Source organism: Calidris pugnax, unplaced genomic scaffold (genome assembly GCF_001431845.1).
Source record: "Calidris pugnax isolate Ruff unplaced genomic scaffold, ASM143184v1 scaffold18, whole genome shotgun sequence".
NCBI lineage: Eukaryota > Metazoa > Chordata > Aves > Charadriiformes > Scolopacidae > Calidris > Calidris pugnax.
The window spans coordinates 8,757,987-8,773,770 of record NW_015090812.1 but is presented as its reverse complement, the minus strand read 5'-3'; the positions used below and the strand labels follow the sequence as shown (position 1 = coordinate 8,773,770).

Sequence of the window (15,784 nt, the reverse complement as noted above, 5' to 3'; positions counted from 1 at the left end):
TAATTGTTTATGGGAGTAAGATCACTAGATTTATTGGACTTCTGTTACTGAGGTAAGGTGTACCTTTTAAGCTAAAGACCTCACGCTAAACCATCGTCAAGATGGTTTGTGAAAGGGATGTAGCAGGAAAGGTGACGTGTTTGTGAAAGGGAAGTAACAGCAGAGAAGTGGCTACAAGGGAATTCCATGTAGCCTTATCTCTTTTCCCTGGTGCTCTTTCCTTCTGCATCCCCTTTCCCAAATTTTCTTTTCTGGCGTTTGTGCAGTGTTGGAGGAACTGCAGCTTTCAGAGGCATGCTACCATTCAGAGGACTGCTAATGTTGCGGTTTAGAGTTACTTAGCTTACTCCTAAGTACAAACAGAAAGTGTGGTAGGTGTTGTCTCAGCCCTCCAGATGACAGAAAACCAGAAGTAGAGGCTCCTGGAAATGAACGTCTTCAATATGTCTGTGGAAAAGCTCAGAGGCAAATGAACACATGAGGTTCTTTGCTTCAAAATGAGGAACCTTAAGATTAAAGCAGGTTTCAGCTCAAGCAGTTTTCGCTACCCCAGGTCACTTGTTTTTGTGCCTCTCCCCACTCTTGCGCCAACACAACTGTGTGCACCTGTGTGATGAACTGGATAAGTGAAGTGACCTACTTTGTTACCTAGGTCTCTCTCTTGATCTGGTTTAGACTGTAACCAGAGGGAGAAATGGTATCAGAGCAATACCTCTCCACCTGTGAAATGTGCACCACTGAAGCAGATGCAGAGCAAAGCATTCCTGTCCCTCAAACAAACTTATTTGTTATTATGAGGTGTGAAGAGATTTCATGCTTAAAAGGAGAATGTGTCTAAGAAAGGTCAAGAGTGAGTGGCTTGGAGCTAAGTGAGCTCTAAGTCTATTTCAAATCAGGTTTTCTTCATGTAATGCCATCTTATTTGTGTGTCCACCCCCCTCCCCCCCCCCCCAAAAAAAAAAAAACCCAAAGTCCAAACAAAACCCAAACTCTGGGATTTAAAACTACATTAAACCATGTGGTGATGTATCATGCAGGGAAAGTGTTCCTTCCAGTTTATTTTCTCTCTCAGATGAGGTTTTATGAGGATGAGAGGAGTTGAAATGCTATATAGAACGGGAGACACTTGAAATAAAATGGAGCAATCCATTAAGACATGTGGAACATGTTGCAGTACTGCAGAGAAGGGAGAACTTAACTAAGTTCATCTATGTAGGCTATAATGGAAAGAGTCACGTTATTTTCAAATCCTGGTACGATAGCTATGCTCGTAATTCTTTGGGTCTGAAATGAGTTTGACACCTCCAGAACAGTGAAATGCTTGAGGAAAGCACTGCGGTTGTGCTCACCACTGTTCTACCTACTGCTATTTTGATTGAAAGTTTGCTGTTTGCTGTGAAAGGAATTTACATGTGTGGGAGTGTTTCTGTCAAATACAGGTCTAATTTTGTTTACAGTAATAACAAAAGACATTACACAAAGGGTGATCTCTATCCTAATTATTATTTAGTGATACGTATGGTCTTGTAGTAGAGCTGTAACTTATAATAGGAGTTTTGGGTTGCAATTAGACATTGCAACAGTTTCTTTGTAGGTGTATTACTCATAGACTGGATGGAATAAATATTTAAGAAATTCGGAGAAAATACTCTTTGCTTTAGCAGGAAATAGCTTGAATCAAATTCTCAGTAGCCTCTCTTCCTACATGCTGTAAGAGCAAATAACTGCTGAAGCATAATTGCCTTAGTGATATTCTGTAAAGCAGTAGTGTTCAATGGTCACATTTGACTGGATCTTGTGGTGTACTTTCCATGCAGATATGTGGCACGAAAGAGGGGGATTTACAATTTTAGGTGGGTTTTTTTTGCACAGGTGCGTGTGTTTTGTATTCACACAGTCTTGTTTATGCTTTGGAGATTGTATGTTTCAGAAAGCAGATACATAGTTGTCATTAATGAACTTGTGCTTTTCTTTCTACAGGAGATGATAACAGAGTCCACTCCATTACGCTGCAGGAAGCTCAGCAATCCTGACATCTTTTCATCTGCTGGGAAAACCAAGCTCCATCGTCAGCTAAGTCAAGATGACTGCAAGCTACGAAGAGGTAGTTTGGCAAGTTCTTTGTCAGGTATGCCATTTTCTGAAGACCATAAGACAATTTATTAGTATTAAAGATGCAGTGTTACTTGTTGGCATTACAGTTGTAATAAAAGATACTGGTAAGTTGTTTCTTTAACAACTTAAAGTTTCTTTAAAGCTAGAGGTAACCTCTTGTTGGGAGGGCATACAAAATTTTATGTAAAAGAAAAATGCAAAAAGAAACATTAGTAGAAAAGAATGAAAAAGAGAGGCTGGATTTGGGGTGAAATTCTGTATGTTGTCCAGAGTAGAAAGCTAGAAGCTAAGACTTGATGTGCAAAGTTCAAAGAAGGGAGCAGTGGAACTGGAGGCAACACACTGATGCATTCTTATCTCTTTTAAGGTCAGCACTGACTGTAAGCTTGCCTACTTTGCTGTGTTGTTTCTTACTGGGAAGCTGACTTTTATATCTGATTCAAATTATTTAGTTTCTCTTTGGCTTCAAAAGCATGGTAGTCATTTGTGATTCAAAGTAAAAATGTTGCTTACTAACTAAATGTTTTTTCAGTTTGTATAAAGTTTGTGTTTTTCTCTTGTGAACCCAGTCTTCAGCTCTGTCAGAGAATGTAGTTTGTCAGCTGTAGAACCACGGAGCCAGCATAGTCTAGTAATTAGCCAAAAAATGGAGCACCAAGCTCAGTAGTTTTCTTTTTCAAAGGCTTTGTGTGTTGACTAGGAGGTGGTTTCACAGTTATTTAAAGCTGATATCAGTCTGTGATGCTGACATAAGAACATACAGAGCGGCATGGTCAGTCTAGAATGACATGTCTGATCTGCCTGAATACCACTGTTGTTCTATAGGGTTAACTTGAAGCCCATTTCTTCCCTAATTAGGCTGACTGTTTGCCTATTTGCATGTTAGTGCAAGAAGAGAAGGGTTGGAAACTCTCAGGTGGGAGGGGATGAGGAAGAGGGTGAAACCACCGTTTTGGCAACGCATGGGCTTAATTTACATGATTGTGAAAATACATCCAGCCTTGGTCCCTCCATCCTTTATCAGGGGAAGATAAATATTTAGTGTTTGAGGTGCTGGGTGTAATAGAGTTAAATAAGCAGTAAAGTATACACCTTTTATTTTGGCTTGGCCTTGTCTTAATGTTTTATTTGTAATAAGTGGCTTGTTTCTGCAAAATGGAAAGTTTCATAGTGCTTTGCACTCATGTAAGTTTGTTCTCTAAGGTAGCTTAGTTGCTAGAGGAGAACAGTTTATTAACTACACAGCTGTTGGCCGATTAGTGGTTGCCGAAGATAGTACTATAGTTTGTTTGGGTTTTTTCTTTTTTTTTTTTTTTTCTCCTTGAGTAGAAGTAAGCAAAGAAAAATAGGAGGAAGCAGGAAAACTGGAGAAGTTCTGTTTCTTTTTTAAACATAATTTTTTTTTTTTTTGGAGATAACATTCTTGTAAATCTTACGTTCTGAAATGATAATGTTCTCCAGAACTTGTTGCTTCATCTTAATGACGTTTCAATCTACTATAGTCTGATTCAGAAAGGGAAAAAGAGCCCCAACAAGATCAGTTTGACCTAATTGGATAAAGAAAATGTAGATATTTAGAAATATATCTTTAATGTGGGTGTTTGGAATGTATGTAGGACTTGAGGCATGGTAGGGAAAGCTTTAGTTTCAAGTTCCATCCCCAAAATAATTCCACCTTATTTTTTTGGAACAGAAGCAAATAAGCTTAAAGAGTATAGGTGATTGTGCAAACTGGGTGGCTTAGATTTGACTCTTGATGGAATTCTGTCTTCCTGGATTCAGATTTTGTGGAACTAAAAGACGATATTGATAAATTTGTCTTGCAGAGATTTAAATAATGTTATTCCTGCTCTCAAGCACTGGAATTTTGAACTGTTAGATAATTATATGGTTTGAATTGCTATTACAGGATATATTTGTTAGTGCTTTACTGAGATAAATACAGCAATGTACATTTCTGTAGTTTTACATCTTTGTAGACAAGAGGAGTCATTGTATTTATGCATAATCCTAAAAATGAGCATAATCATGAAAATCTTGTCCACAGCTGTAAGCAGCTTGAGTGGGACTAGGGAAAAGGTACTAATATGCTGTGTCTCTGTTTGCTAGCCAAAGTTGAGCCTTCTCATCTCTCATACACTGACTCATTCTGTTAATGTGTACTTGGCCCATTGCTCGTAACTTTCACAGAAAATAAACATCAAGAAGTTTAAAAAAAAACCCCAAAACCCCACCAAAAAAGACACCACTCTTTGCCCTTCCGGCATAATGGCTAATTGCATTATGTGACAGTCCAAATATTGTAGATACTTTTATGTAATGAATGTAATATTTCATAACTAATTCTAAAGTGAAGTTGAATTTGTAAAATCGTTTGCTGCCTCTGAAAAAAAAAGTATTTTTCTACAGTATATGTGTTTAAAGATGTAAACTTCTGTTTGCTACTTACTGCAACAAATGTAGTCCCCTATGATTCCTGTTGTAGTATCTGAGCATGTAATAATCCGTTTAATGCAACTATCTTCACCATGCTTGGAAGGGTGTGTGTATAATTTAGTCTCACAGTCCTAATTTTAAGGAAAAGAGGTGTTATTCACTCCCATTTTGCAGATGGTGAAACTGAAGTGCAGGGGTTGACTAACCAAAGTTACAGAGGAAGTCATCTGGAAGCTAATAATGGAACCCAGATTTACAGACTTTTTCACTTATGTGTTTTTAACCACAAGACTATCTTTCTTCTCTTTTGTTTTCTTGTGAATGACATTGTACATAAAAGGAAACTGTCAAGTTTGATGGAGTCAATATATGACCTACTTTAACTTTGTTTCTTTCTCATTGTGGAAATTTACTGCTTTTTTCAAAAAGGAGTGTTATATTGACTAGAAAAAAATGTATTGAGCAGATCCTTTTAAATTATTACTGTATTTCCTGCAGTAAAGTACAGTGGTGTGAACTTGAGATAGGAACTACTCTTCTCACTGTTTGTGTATGTTGCATGGGAGATTAGAGTCTCCACTAATCAATCGGATACAAGGGGAACTTGGGAAAGCTACAGAATGTTTTGCTTTTAAGGTAATATGATATTGCAGAAGAGTGAAATGTTTTAAACAAAAAATATCCATCCATGGTTCAAAGCAAAACAGTGTTTAAACGTATACTGGCTTCTGATCACAGCTGCATGAAATCTACTGCTGAATATTCTCACGGTAGGAGAACTTGGGGATGTCTGGATGGCTAAGCTATTTAGAAGAGGTAGTATTTTACAATTATGCATTTTCATTAGAATTTTTAAAATTATTTAGATTTTGCAACATTAACATTGCCTCTCTACAGGGCCATAAATTGTTTAATTGGCAGCAAATATTCTTTCCTTTTAAGCTGTGTGAAGTATAGGAAGGAATTAAGTGATAGAAGTAAATCCAAGGTTTTGGATTTACCCATTACCTCATACTGTAAACTGGATTTTTTGGAAATACTTAGTTATCAAACATAATGAATTCATGGGTAGTGTGCTCTTAAGTGTTCTAACCTACCAAAACCTTCAAATTGCTTTTGTATTAAATGCTTTTCTCCATGTGCAATATTTGTTTTCAGCATTGTGTTTTGAACTTGTAAACTTCTTTAAAAACAAGCTGATACTATTTGGGTTTTGTTTTTTAAAGGAAAACAGCTACTTCCCTTATCAAATAGTGTCCACAGTGGAGTGGGACAAACAATATGGCAGCCACCTGGAGATACCTCAAACCTGGTCCGCATGAGAAATCAGTCCCTTGGACAATCTGCTCCTTCACTTACTGCTGGTTTGGTGAGTGAGTCTGGGAATGCACACAATGATTTTGCGCTATAAATAAAAAGTGGTGTGATCTTGTGCTTCAGTTTTTACCTTGCTTTCCCTGCTCTTGCTCAGTGAATGCAGCATTTTATTCCTGTGGGTCTTTTTTTAGGGTAGAGGGTGAATTAGGAGGAGAATATGTTCATCCTGCTTTTGATGGGAAAAATGTGTGTGTGAAGGGTAATTTCTTTTTAAGCTGCTTCTCAATGCTACTTCAAGCTTCCTGATACCTGAAAGAAAATATCACTGGAAGTCTAGGGTGATGTGTGCATGGGAACTTGACTATTTAAAACAAGTTTAATTGGGAAACAGCTTTCTGAGTAGCTATCTCTGTCTGTTTGTCTAGAGAATAGCTAGGGAGGTGAAGCTGAAAGGGATAACTGTCCAAGAAACCGAAGAGCTGGAACTGACATCTGCTCTTCTGTGTGGTTTCTGTCAAAAGTTTTTGGTAACGTGAATGTATTTCTGAAGAATGCTGCATCTGTTAAATTAGCATTTTCTAAGAAGAGAGTATTTTGGGAGGGGGGAGGGATCCCACTCATGCCTATAGTCAAGAATGAAGTGCAAACCGAAAGGAACGCATGTTTTGTTTGTAGATGTTCCTTATTATCTCTAAATATCTAAAATCACTGAAGCGCAAAGTGAAGAAAAACATAAGAGCAGGAAAAGACATTTATTTGTGACCTGTAATATATGCAACAGAAATTGTTGCTAAATAATAAACTAAAAGCAACGCTAGAAGCCTTTTTTGCTGTACTTCCATAAAGTTGCCTGTGTAACAAGTTTTACTCAAATGAGGAAATTTTGGTGTGTGCTACTTTATAGAGCCGCAAGTAACCGAGTAAAGTTATATTACATTGTAAGGCTGTTTAGAAGCAACTACCCCTTAAGTAAAGGGCGTACCTTGGGTATAGCCCTTAAATTGTTAGTCCTTAGAATTTGTTGGGGAATCCTAGACAGTTTGGCACCACCAGGCTATGAAAAGAAACTTAAGTCTTTAAACTTCAAAAAGCCATGCATTTGTGTTACCGCTAGTTTTGATTTCACAATGAAGTATTTGTAGTCTCAGCATTTTCAGACATGCTACTATATTGAAATTCTTCTGATTTGATTTAATTGTGTTGTCTTAGTTTGGTGCCTGTTCAGTGTTTGCCTTAAATTCCTATTCTTATCAGCGGTTATAATTTGACTGTATCAATAGAAAGGGGAAATGTTGACATGAACTCGGCATCTAAGTATTTATCTGATGGGATTAAAAAAAGTAATGTTAAAATACAGGCCTGTTCTCCAGAGGCAGGCAAATGTCTTAAAGCTTCATAGCTTAATGAAAATAATTGCACTTTAAAACAAAGCATTAGTTCTTGGATATTTGGGATACTAGTTTGTTGGTCAGTGGCTGTGTACAACTCAGTGAGCTGCAGATGCATTTGTGTTACAATTTGCATATTGCTAATATGATGTATTTTCAGTTTGTCATGGCAGTGTTTGTGCTGTTTATCGAATGTTCTGATATGAAATGCAATGCCAGTAACTTATTTTAAAAGAATTTAAAATTCTCTGCTTTGTAATTCAAGCAGAGAAATTCAGCTATAAATCCAGTGTTTGTCCCTCTGATGGTGCTACGTACTGAAGTATAGGTCACTTTCTTATCTCTGTATACTTTATGGTGGGCTGTATGTTAATTACAGTTGCAGATAATTAAGCCTAGAAATTAAGACTTTTTATATGAAGTGGGCTTCTAAAGCAATGACTAAAGAGCTGGTCACAAGATGAACACCTAATTAAATGCAGTGAGTCCTGGGATCTTGGACCTAGTTACATATTTGCAGCTCTTTTAATATGCTTGTGGTATTGAAATATGCTTCACAAATTAGAATAGCAAAAGGTCTCTTGCCAGTATAATTAATCTCCTTTGAAGAATAGCTCTATTAAGAGATGAGTAGGTTCAGTAATGCAGAGTGTCATTTTAATATGCCAGCCTTGATTGCCAGAGCATTTAATTCTTTTATTATTTGTTATAATACAATAGAGAGATAGCTAGAGAGAAGTGGGAGTGTGGTAAGGGAAAGCCGGAATACTCAAAGCTACATGCATTGTTTCTGCTCCTTTTTTTGGCACTGTAGGTATCAGTGGATTTTCCTTTTTTTTTTTTTTTTGCTTTGCTGGCATTCAGTAATGTGTTTTTTTACTTTCTAACCATTGCTAATCCTACAGATTGTTTGCTGTGCTTAAATTGCGTTCTTTTCAACTTGAAGTATTTGCAAAGCAAAAAGATAAATTAACAGTAGCAAATCTACAGAAATCAGTTTGCAGCTTCTGAAACAAGACTGATAGCTAAGCTAGTTATCAGCAACAACTCAAGAACTGGAAATGCATTAAATTGTAACACGCTAAACTACGTAAGCACAATTTATTGTGAGATAGAATATTTCAGTTTGTACATATGTGATAGCCTGGATTAATGTGCCCACAGAGCAGTTGCCACTAGGTCCTTGACTTGAACAAGAAGCCAGGACAGACTGAATGCTGAGTCCTGTCAGCGTGGAATGATGGATGTTGATCTGATCTTTGTGCCTTCTAAATATATGTGAGGATTTCAGAGGATGACCTTCAGTTGATCATCTACTCTTAAGACGGATGGCTCTGATCCTAGTGGATTGAATTCTGGTGGGGAGTGTCCTACTTAAGTCTTCTAAATCCCTAAGATAACCAAGGAGGTAATCAGAGAAAAAAAGTATAAAGCATCATTGTGGGCATCTCAGTGGTGTTTTCTGCCCTCAGAACCCCCTAACTGGGGGTGCAGAGAGTGTGTATAAAGTGTGTGTATAAGGAACAGGTGGATAATAATGTGGAAAAATTCTTAGAACTTAGTTTGGGCATTTATTTATCTGAGATCTTGACCTGCAGGCACACTGTTATAAAAACAGTTAGAACTTGGGCTGTGTTTTGAAGGCAGCTGATGTGAATGATTAGAAATATGGATGCATTCTTTTACAAAGAAAGACATGAAGAGCATCAGGGTTTGTTAATTTTAGAAAGGAAAAAGAGCTTGTGAAGAGGAGGTTGTAATTGGTGTAGAAGAGGTAGATTTGGAGTGTGTTTCTTACAAATATGTATTTTGATAAAACTCAATGTGAATGAAATTCATTGCCTTAAGGTGTTAATATTCTAAGGCTGGTGCATTTATGGGTGGGCAAGGGATGATTTTCCCCTCGTGTTTATTGTTAAGGGCAGGTTGCTCAACTGGAGCACTATACTAATGCTGAATATGTATTTACAGTTGTGGAGAGAACTGTGGGGTCTTTTCGTGTGTGTGTCCCACCTGCTTGCTCCCCATGGAGAGCATCTCAAGCACTGTCCCCAGTGTTTTGTGAAAGAAACATCTGACAGTGTGCTGCACATTAATTAGGAATACATCTTACAATGCCTGGAAAAGTTTGAGATGTTCCAATAATAGGAAACCATGTGTCTTCCCTGTGCCAACCATGGTGATGGGAAAACATTTGAAGTAGCTTGTCATCGGAAAATTAGATAATTTTTTGGAAGAGATTTTGAATATTTTTTTAATTTTTTTTTTTAATACTTAAAAACTTCAGTTTTCTGAACTGCTCCTGGTACTGAACTGAAACTTCCTGTACTCCTTGAACTGAAAAATTGAACATAATTTTTGAAAATCAAGGTTGAGGATTCTAGTCGGGTGGTTGCAGTTCTCTCTTTGGTGTAAACTTTCTTATATTTTCTACACATGGTACGGAGCCATTATTTCATCTTCAGAGATGAAGTCCACTGACTGAGCTGTTGCTATTCTGTTAGTCTTCTGATGCCAGACATGCAAGATTTCTTTGTGGGGTAAGTCTTCTCTTCAGAGAATAAATTGAAATTAGTTACAGTTTTACTTCTACTTTGTAAGGTAATAGTTAAAACAAAATGAGACAATTGCATATGTTTTGCTGTTGCAGAGAGTGCCAGATAGTTTACCTTTCCCTGCTTTTGTTCTAGAAGATGTGGTTATAAAAAAAACAAACTCATTTTTCTGTCTGGAGGATAGAAAGGCTCAAATGCAAAGACCTGAAATTACTAACAAGCTGAAGAACTTCCTGTGTTGAATAACACTGAGGCAGTGATGCTGCCCATTCAGCCTGATTTATACTGAACGTTTAGTTCCCCAAAGCTGTGTGGATTAGGCAATACCGAGTTGGGTGGGGAAAATGGTTGTCCTTGTGGTGGTGGGTCCTTGGCTCCGCAAGGAAGCATGTATTGGAAACCTGATAAGTGAGGCAAACTTCATGTTGTGCGTGTTATCTTTGATGTCCAAGTATGGATGTGCTTTTTAAATGTAGGAGAGAATATTTACTGTTTATTTTCTAAATTTTTAATCCTTTGCTTTTTTATGTCATTATTTCATTTTAGGTATATTAGGAATAGAATACCTAATGTATGAACTTCCTATAATAGTGTATTTCCCCTGTGCAGGTTGCTCTTCATTACAAAAGGATGTACTTCAAATATATGTCATTCCTGGCAACAAGGAGTATGGCTGATTGGCTACAGTAGACTTGGGTTTGTGGGTGAGACAGCTTAGGTAGTTCACTTTAAATTAATGTGAAAGTTAAATCCAATCACTAGTTTTTATAAAGCCTGTTGAGGAGTTTTTGGGGTTGGTCTGACATCTGCTGGTGAGCCTGTGGCAATGGACAGAAATAGTTCTCTCCGAGATCCAAGTAAATTTTTCTAAAATATTTTTTGAGAGCCTGGTAATTGTAGTGATTTTACACCCCAGGCTTGCTATTTCTGGGATCGTGTTACACAATAACTACTTGCTAATAACCTGGCCATTTTTGTTTTTAAGCTGGAGTCTGAATTTTCATATGAAATACGAATTTCATTTTTTAATACTATACTATGGTTTGCAATATTCTTTTTCTGGTCATAGGGAGATGATGGTTGGGATAGTTATGAATAAAATAAGATTTTTTTAAAAAAAATATTTGGAGCTAATTGCATAAATAATTGTTTGCAATTTTTGGGTCAGAAGCTGTGTTGCCTAATTGTATTTCGGTCTATGGCCTGCTAGGTGGTGCTGGAGGACTGGAGGTCTCGGTGTAGTGGATTGAGTTTTCAGCACAAAATGACACCATTGCTACAGAGCCAACGTAAAGAAGAGCCTAGAGGTGTTTTCCTGTAGACTGTAGCTGAAGGAGACCATAACTCTCTGTTGATTGTCAATTCAGTACGGAAATTAATAATTCAAAAGGCTAGATGAAGTGCAGTGGAATGAAGTTCAAGCTTCTTTATATTCTGCTTCAAAACCCCTCCTAGTTATAAATGAAAATTCTATCCCCAGGTCTCCTACTTAGTCCTTAGTGCTTTAATGGATTTACTGTTTATTATTTGGGATCTTTGCTTTATGCAGGTAGATGGGTAGTGGCTGTTAATCTCTCAGAGGTGAAGTCTTGAAAGGAATAGAGTTTATAGTGACTAGTAGGTACCCGACTAGCAAATTAAACATTAGTTTGCAAGGCACAACAGCAGATCTTCAACTGTGTTCTGCACCTTTTTGCTGGATCTGTATTGCTGGCAGGGAGGTGAGTGCGTAGGGCTTAGACTTCTGCCTCCTCACGAAAGAATTAGATGTAATCTCATTTTATTGAAAAATACAATACTAGTTGAGGGACAAATCATTAATGCCAGTTGTGCACAGAGCTACCTCCTGCTGATAGACTGGGTACTTATTATGGAAACAGACATTTGAATCTGATGAGAAAATATAATTTATGTTTGTGTGTTCTGAAACATGCAGCTGTTCTTTTCCCAAAATGTTTTGCAATCATGTTACTTTTAGTTTGTATTTTAGGTGGCAACATGTAGACCATTTAAGTGTTGCAGAATACAGCTGAAAATAATTTTGTCTAAGAATAAAGTTACAGCTGATGATCATACTTGACTGTACAAGTAGAATTTCATATTTATATATTGTTAGAAAAGCAGAAGATAGCACTATGGTTGTATGAACAAATGGAATTTATTACTGTATGCTGTAATGGAAATTGCATTTTAAAACAGCAGTCATAATTGTAATAACCTGAGATGGGAAGTAAGTTAATTTCCAAATTAAGACCATGTGAGGCCTAAGTTAATGCTGTACTAATTAAAAATTTGCATTTACTTGTGCTGCAAAGTCTATGGGTGTATCTTTGAGAGTTTGGGCACATTATCAGTTTTGGAAGATGCAGCCATAAGGAGATAGATGAGTGTGGCTTGAAGAACTAAAGCACTGTCCAGGCCTGCGTGTGTTTGAAGGGATGGGGTTTGGGGAAGAGGTAAGGGACAAGTTCTAGACAGAGGGTTGTATGTATTGGCATGAGCTGAATGTTTAAACTTAAAAGTAAGAACAAGGAATTTGGACTTGATTAATGTGGAACAGTGAAGAATAAGACCTCTGCAGAGAAGCAAATAATATTGTAAGTAAATTGCAAAAGAGCTGCTTTGAATTTAAGTATTCTGAGCATTGGGCAGCATTTAGAGTGCTTGCAGAGACTTACCCTTGTCACAAATTTAAGATGTCTCTGGTAGGAAAACGCGTATGCTATATGCTGTATTTTTTCTGTTTTCATGCTAGAGGACACACATTTCACAGTGCCATCCAAAACTGATATTTATAATAGGTTTTTCACTAGTAAACTTTGTTTTGAATAATACATGCGTATCTGTGTAAAGAACACCAAAGAATTATGATTCTGTACTGAAGTCATATTTAATATATAGTACACATTACTTAAACACAGTCAGCATCTTACTCTGAAGAAACTTCAGCATATTACTTAAACACAGTCAGCATCTTTTTACTCACTTAAGTGAATTCCGTTTTGGAGTAGACTCATTGGCTCAAAGGAGATTTTCATACTTGAAAGATAATTTGAACATCCTTCTGTGTAACCTGAGGCTTGTCATTGTAGAAAATATGAATTCATAAAACTTGCCTTGTGATAATTGTTAGGCACTAGACTGTCAGTTTGAATGATTGCAGTTCTCATTATCTTCAAATGCTGCGTGTTATTTTTTTGTCTATGAGTATGTTGAATTGATTTTTGGCACATGCAGTCAGTTCTGTTCCTGACAGCAGCACTATTGTAGGTGTAAAGTGAGAAACTGCTGTAGTGTGCATGGAAAATTAGCTTTTTTGCTTGGGGAGCTGTGCGGAACTTAAGATAAAATATAAAGAATTATTCAGACTGTCTTGAACAGACATTGTCACTGGGTGAGGCTTTGTTTAGTAAGAGTGTTGTTCTGTGGTTCTTATTGAACTCTATATAAAAACATACTGATGTAGTCAATAAAAATTCTGGGGTTTAATTTAAAATAGTTGAAAATTGGCTGGTTTATTTTGATGATTTTTGGCAGGTATTTCCCTAGAAAGGCAGTATGAGTTGTCCACATTTAGTATTTTAGTATGGCTGCCTTCTGTGTCTGGTAACACTTTGGGTAACTGTTTTCTAGGATACGATAGTAGAAGGATCTGTCTTTAAACATGAAATTGCCTAAGTTTCAAACTACTTTGTTCCAGTAATGAAAACTGTTTTGAGCTTTAGGACATTTACAAAAATCTCTCATAACTCTTTGACTAAGCAAAAGCTTTGGAGATGTTCTAGAAATTAGTAGCCTAATCCTCCTTGTTTGGCTGCTGGTTATGTTTCCTGGACTGTGTCATTTCGGCTTATTCAAGCCATGCAATGTGTCATTCCAGCCATCCAAACAGTTTCAGAGACTCAGTGGTTGCTTATGTTACTACTGGGAGGAAAATGGGAATACAGTGGTTTATATGCTTCACCTTTGAACAGCAGAAGCTCAGAATCTTTCCTAAGAGTTAATCTAAAGTCCTTATTACTTTGAGATTATTAGAGGGGGAGAGGTGAAATCTCTTGGCAGAGATAAGCGTAGCCTTGTAAGTGAAACACAGTACTAAAGCCTGAGACTTATGCAACAATCCTGATATCTAAACTTTGATAAACTGAGATACAGCGAGGTTAAGTCATTTGGTCATCAGTAGAACTGGGAGTACCGGATACCTCACAGGCTTTCTGTAAAGTTCAGTTTATTAATGCTTGGAAAATGTTTGAAGCTGAAATGAACAGTGCTATGAAATAACTTATTCCTTCAGTCACTGTATACAGTGTGCCTGTGTCGTCATTTCACTTCTGGTTGTGTTAAAGATATTATTTAGATTTTGAAGTTAATTGTTCAAAACCCAGGGAGTACCTTCATCTCTTACCTGGCTTTGTTACACTGTTGTTGCTAACCCAAGCATTTCTGCAGGAATTGTGAGTTTAAAAGTCTTTCCTGGTGGGAACGGCAGAGTCCTTGTGCTGTGAGGACATGAGGTATGAAGTCAGAATAACCATTACATTGGCAAGCTTGGGTTACAGTCAGTATCTGTAGTTCTTTCCTTTGTGAACAGAGACTAGGATAAATAATGGCCCGGCTGTTTTTTCAGAGCTTTGTTTATTATATGAATAGATGAGGGAGATTCTTGTATTGTGGCATTTTGGATTGATCAGAATTTTGTGTATTGAAAAGCATTTGTGGCCAGCTAAGTATGTATAGTGTGAGATTTGCTGAGAGGGTGCCTTATGTGTTCAAAACAAACCAGCTTACCTAAGCTGTTTCTTTAGTAAATAGAGTGGAACAACTGACTGAGGTGCTTCTTGCTTCTGTTATTTATTGCAATGACCAAGTTTCCATTTAAAAAAATAAAAATATTGTCTACATCATAAATATAAAATGCTGTCATGAATGCTGTCATGTTGAGACTGTACTGTGAGTATGCAAAAATGTGTGTCAGTGTGAACTTCAAGTTATTGGCAAGGGGGAAATGTTTATAATAAGGGTTGAAAGATGTGCAGGGATTCAGAACTGTCATAAAAGGATGTGAAATGTAATTAACCTAAAATAACCTTTAAAATATTTTTTGAGAGTGATAAATTAAATGAGCTGTTGAGATAACTTAATGAGAGATTTTAATTTTATACCTTAAATAATATCCTATTAAAATCCTGAAGATTTTGCTTTGTGAAGGAATCCACTGAGACTTACATTTTCACAATGACCTCATGATTCAGTAGCATTGTTAATATATTTGGTGCATATTTGAGGGGTAAGGTCTAGGTTAATGGCAGCATTTGTTCTTTAAGTGCCTGAAGCCACAAAGCTCTAATTGAAGATATGAATGTTCAAACCTCGTTATTTTAATGTGGTCATACTGTATAGTGACAGTAAAAGTAGTTATATGATGAACTCCTATGGCAGGGTTCATAATTTGTCCATGAAAACAAATTATTATGTGAAACTTGGAATTAAAATTCTCTGCCTTGGAGTTTAAATAAAACATGACATTTCAGGTCTAACATGATTTCTGTATTTGGATACCTTTAATGGAGAGAATGCTGATATGTGATTTGTTTACATGAATAAAGTTACAGTGCGTGCTTTAAATTTTCCCACAAAGACTTCTAGTTAAGTCTGTGGTTACTTTTGGCAAATTTGCATCTCGAATTTTCTAAATATTGGTAATTGGCCTAATTTAATGGCTGAGCTGTTGCCAAAGAAAATACGTAGTGCGTTTATCACAGTGTCAAGAATCCAAGGGTTGAAGACAAAGGTCAGAATGTTCATTACTGCTTGCATTTCATCAGCGCTGCTAACCTTGGTTGGCTGTTTGGGGCATTGCATACTGTGCTGTCTCCTGCCTCTTCTGAGGTTTCTAAGCTCTCCTTTCCCTCCTGTGTTCCCCAGAAAACAGGAAAAAACCTTAAAATTAGTTTTTATTATTTGATACAGCCA

At 36.9% G+C, this 15,784-nt stretch overlaps 1 protein-coding gene across 4 annotated transcripts in view; it reads left to right on the top strand.

Moving 5' to 3' along the window:
- Positions 1-1,980: 1,980 nt before the first annotated feature.
- MAST2 (microtubule associated serine/threonine kinase 2) overlaps positions 1,981-15,784 on the top strand; it is a 175,118-nt gene continuing 161,314 nt past the window's right edge. For all 4 annotated transcript variants that reach the window (XM_014939194.1, XM_014939193.1, XM_014939192.1 and 1 more), the window contains exons 1-2: positions 1,981-2,128; positions 5,778-5,920. In XM_014939194.1, coding sequence (XP_014794680.1) covers positions 1,984-2,128; positions 5,778-5,920 — 288 coding nt within the window. In that variant the 5' untranslated portion in view covers positions 1,981-1,983. The remainder of the gene's footprint in view (positions 2,129-5,777; positions 5,921-15,784) is intronic.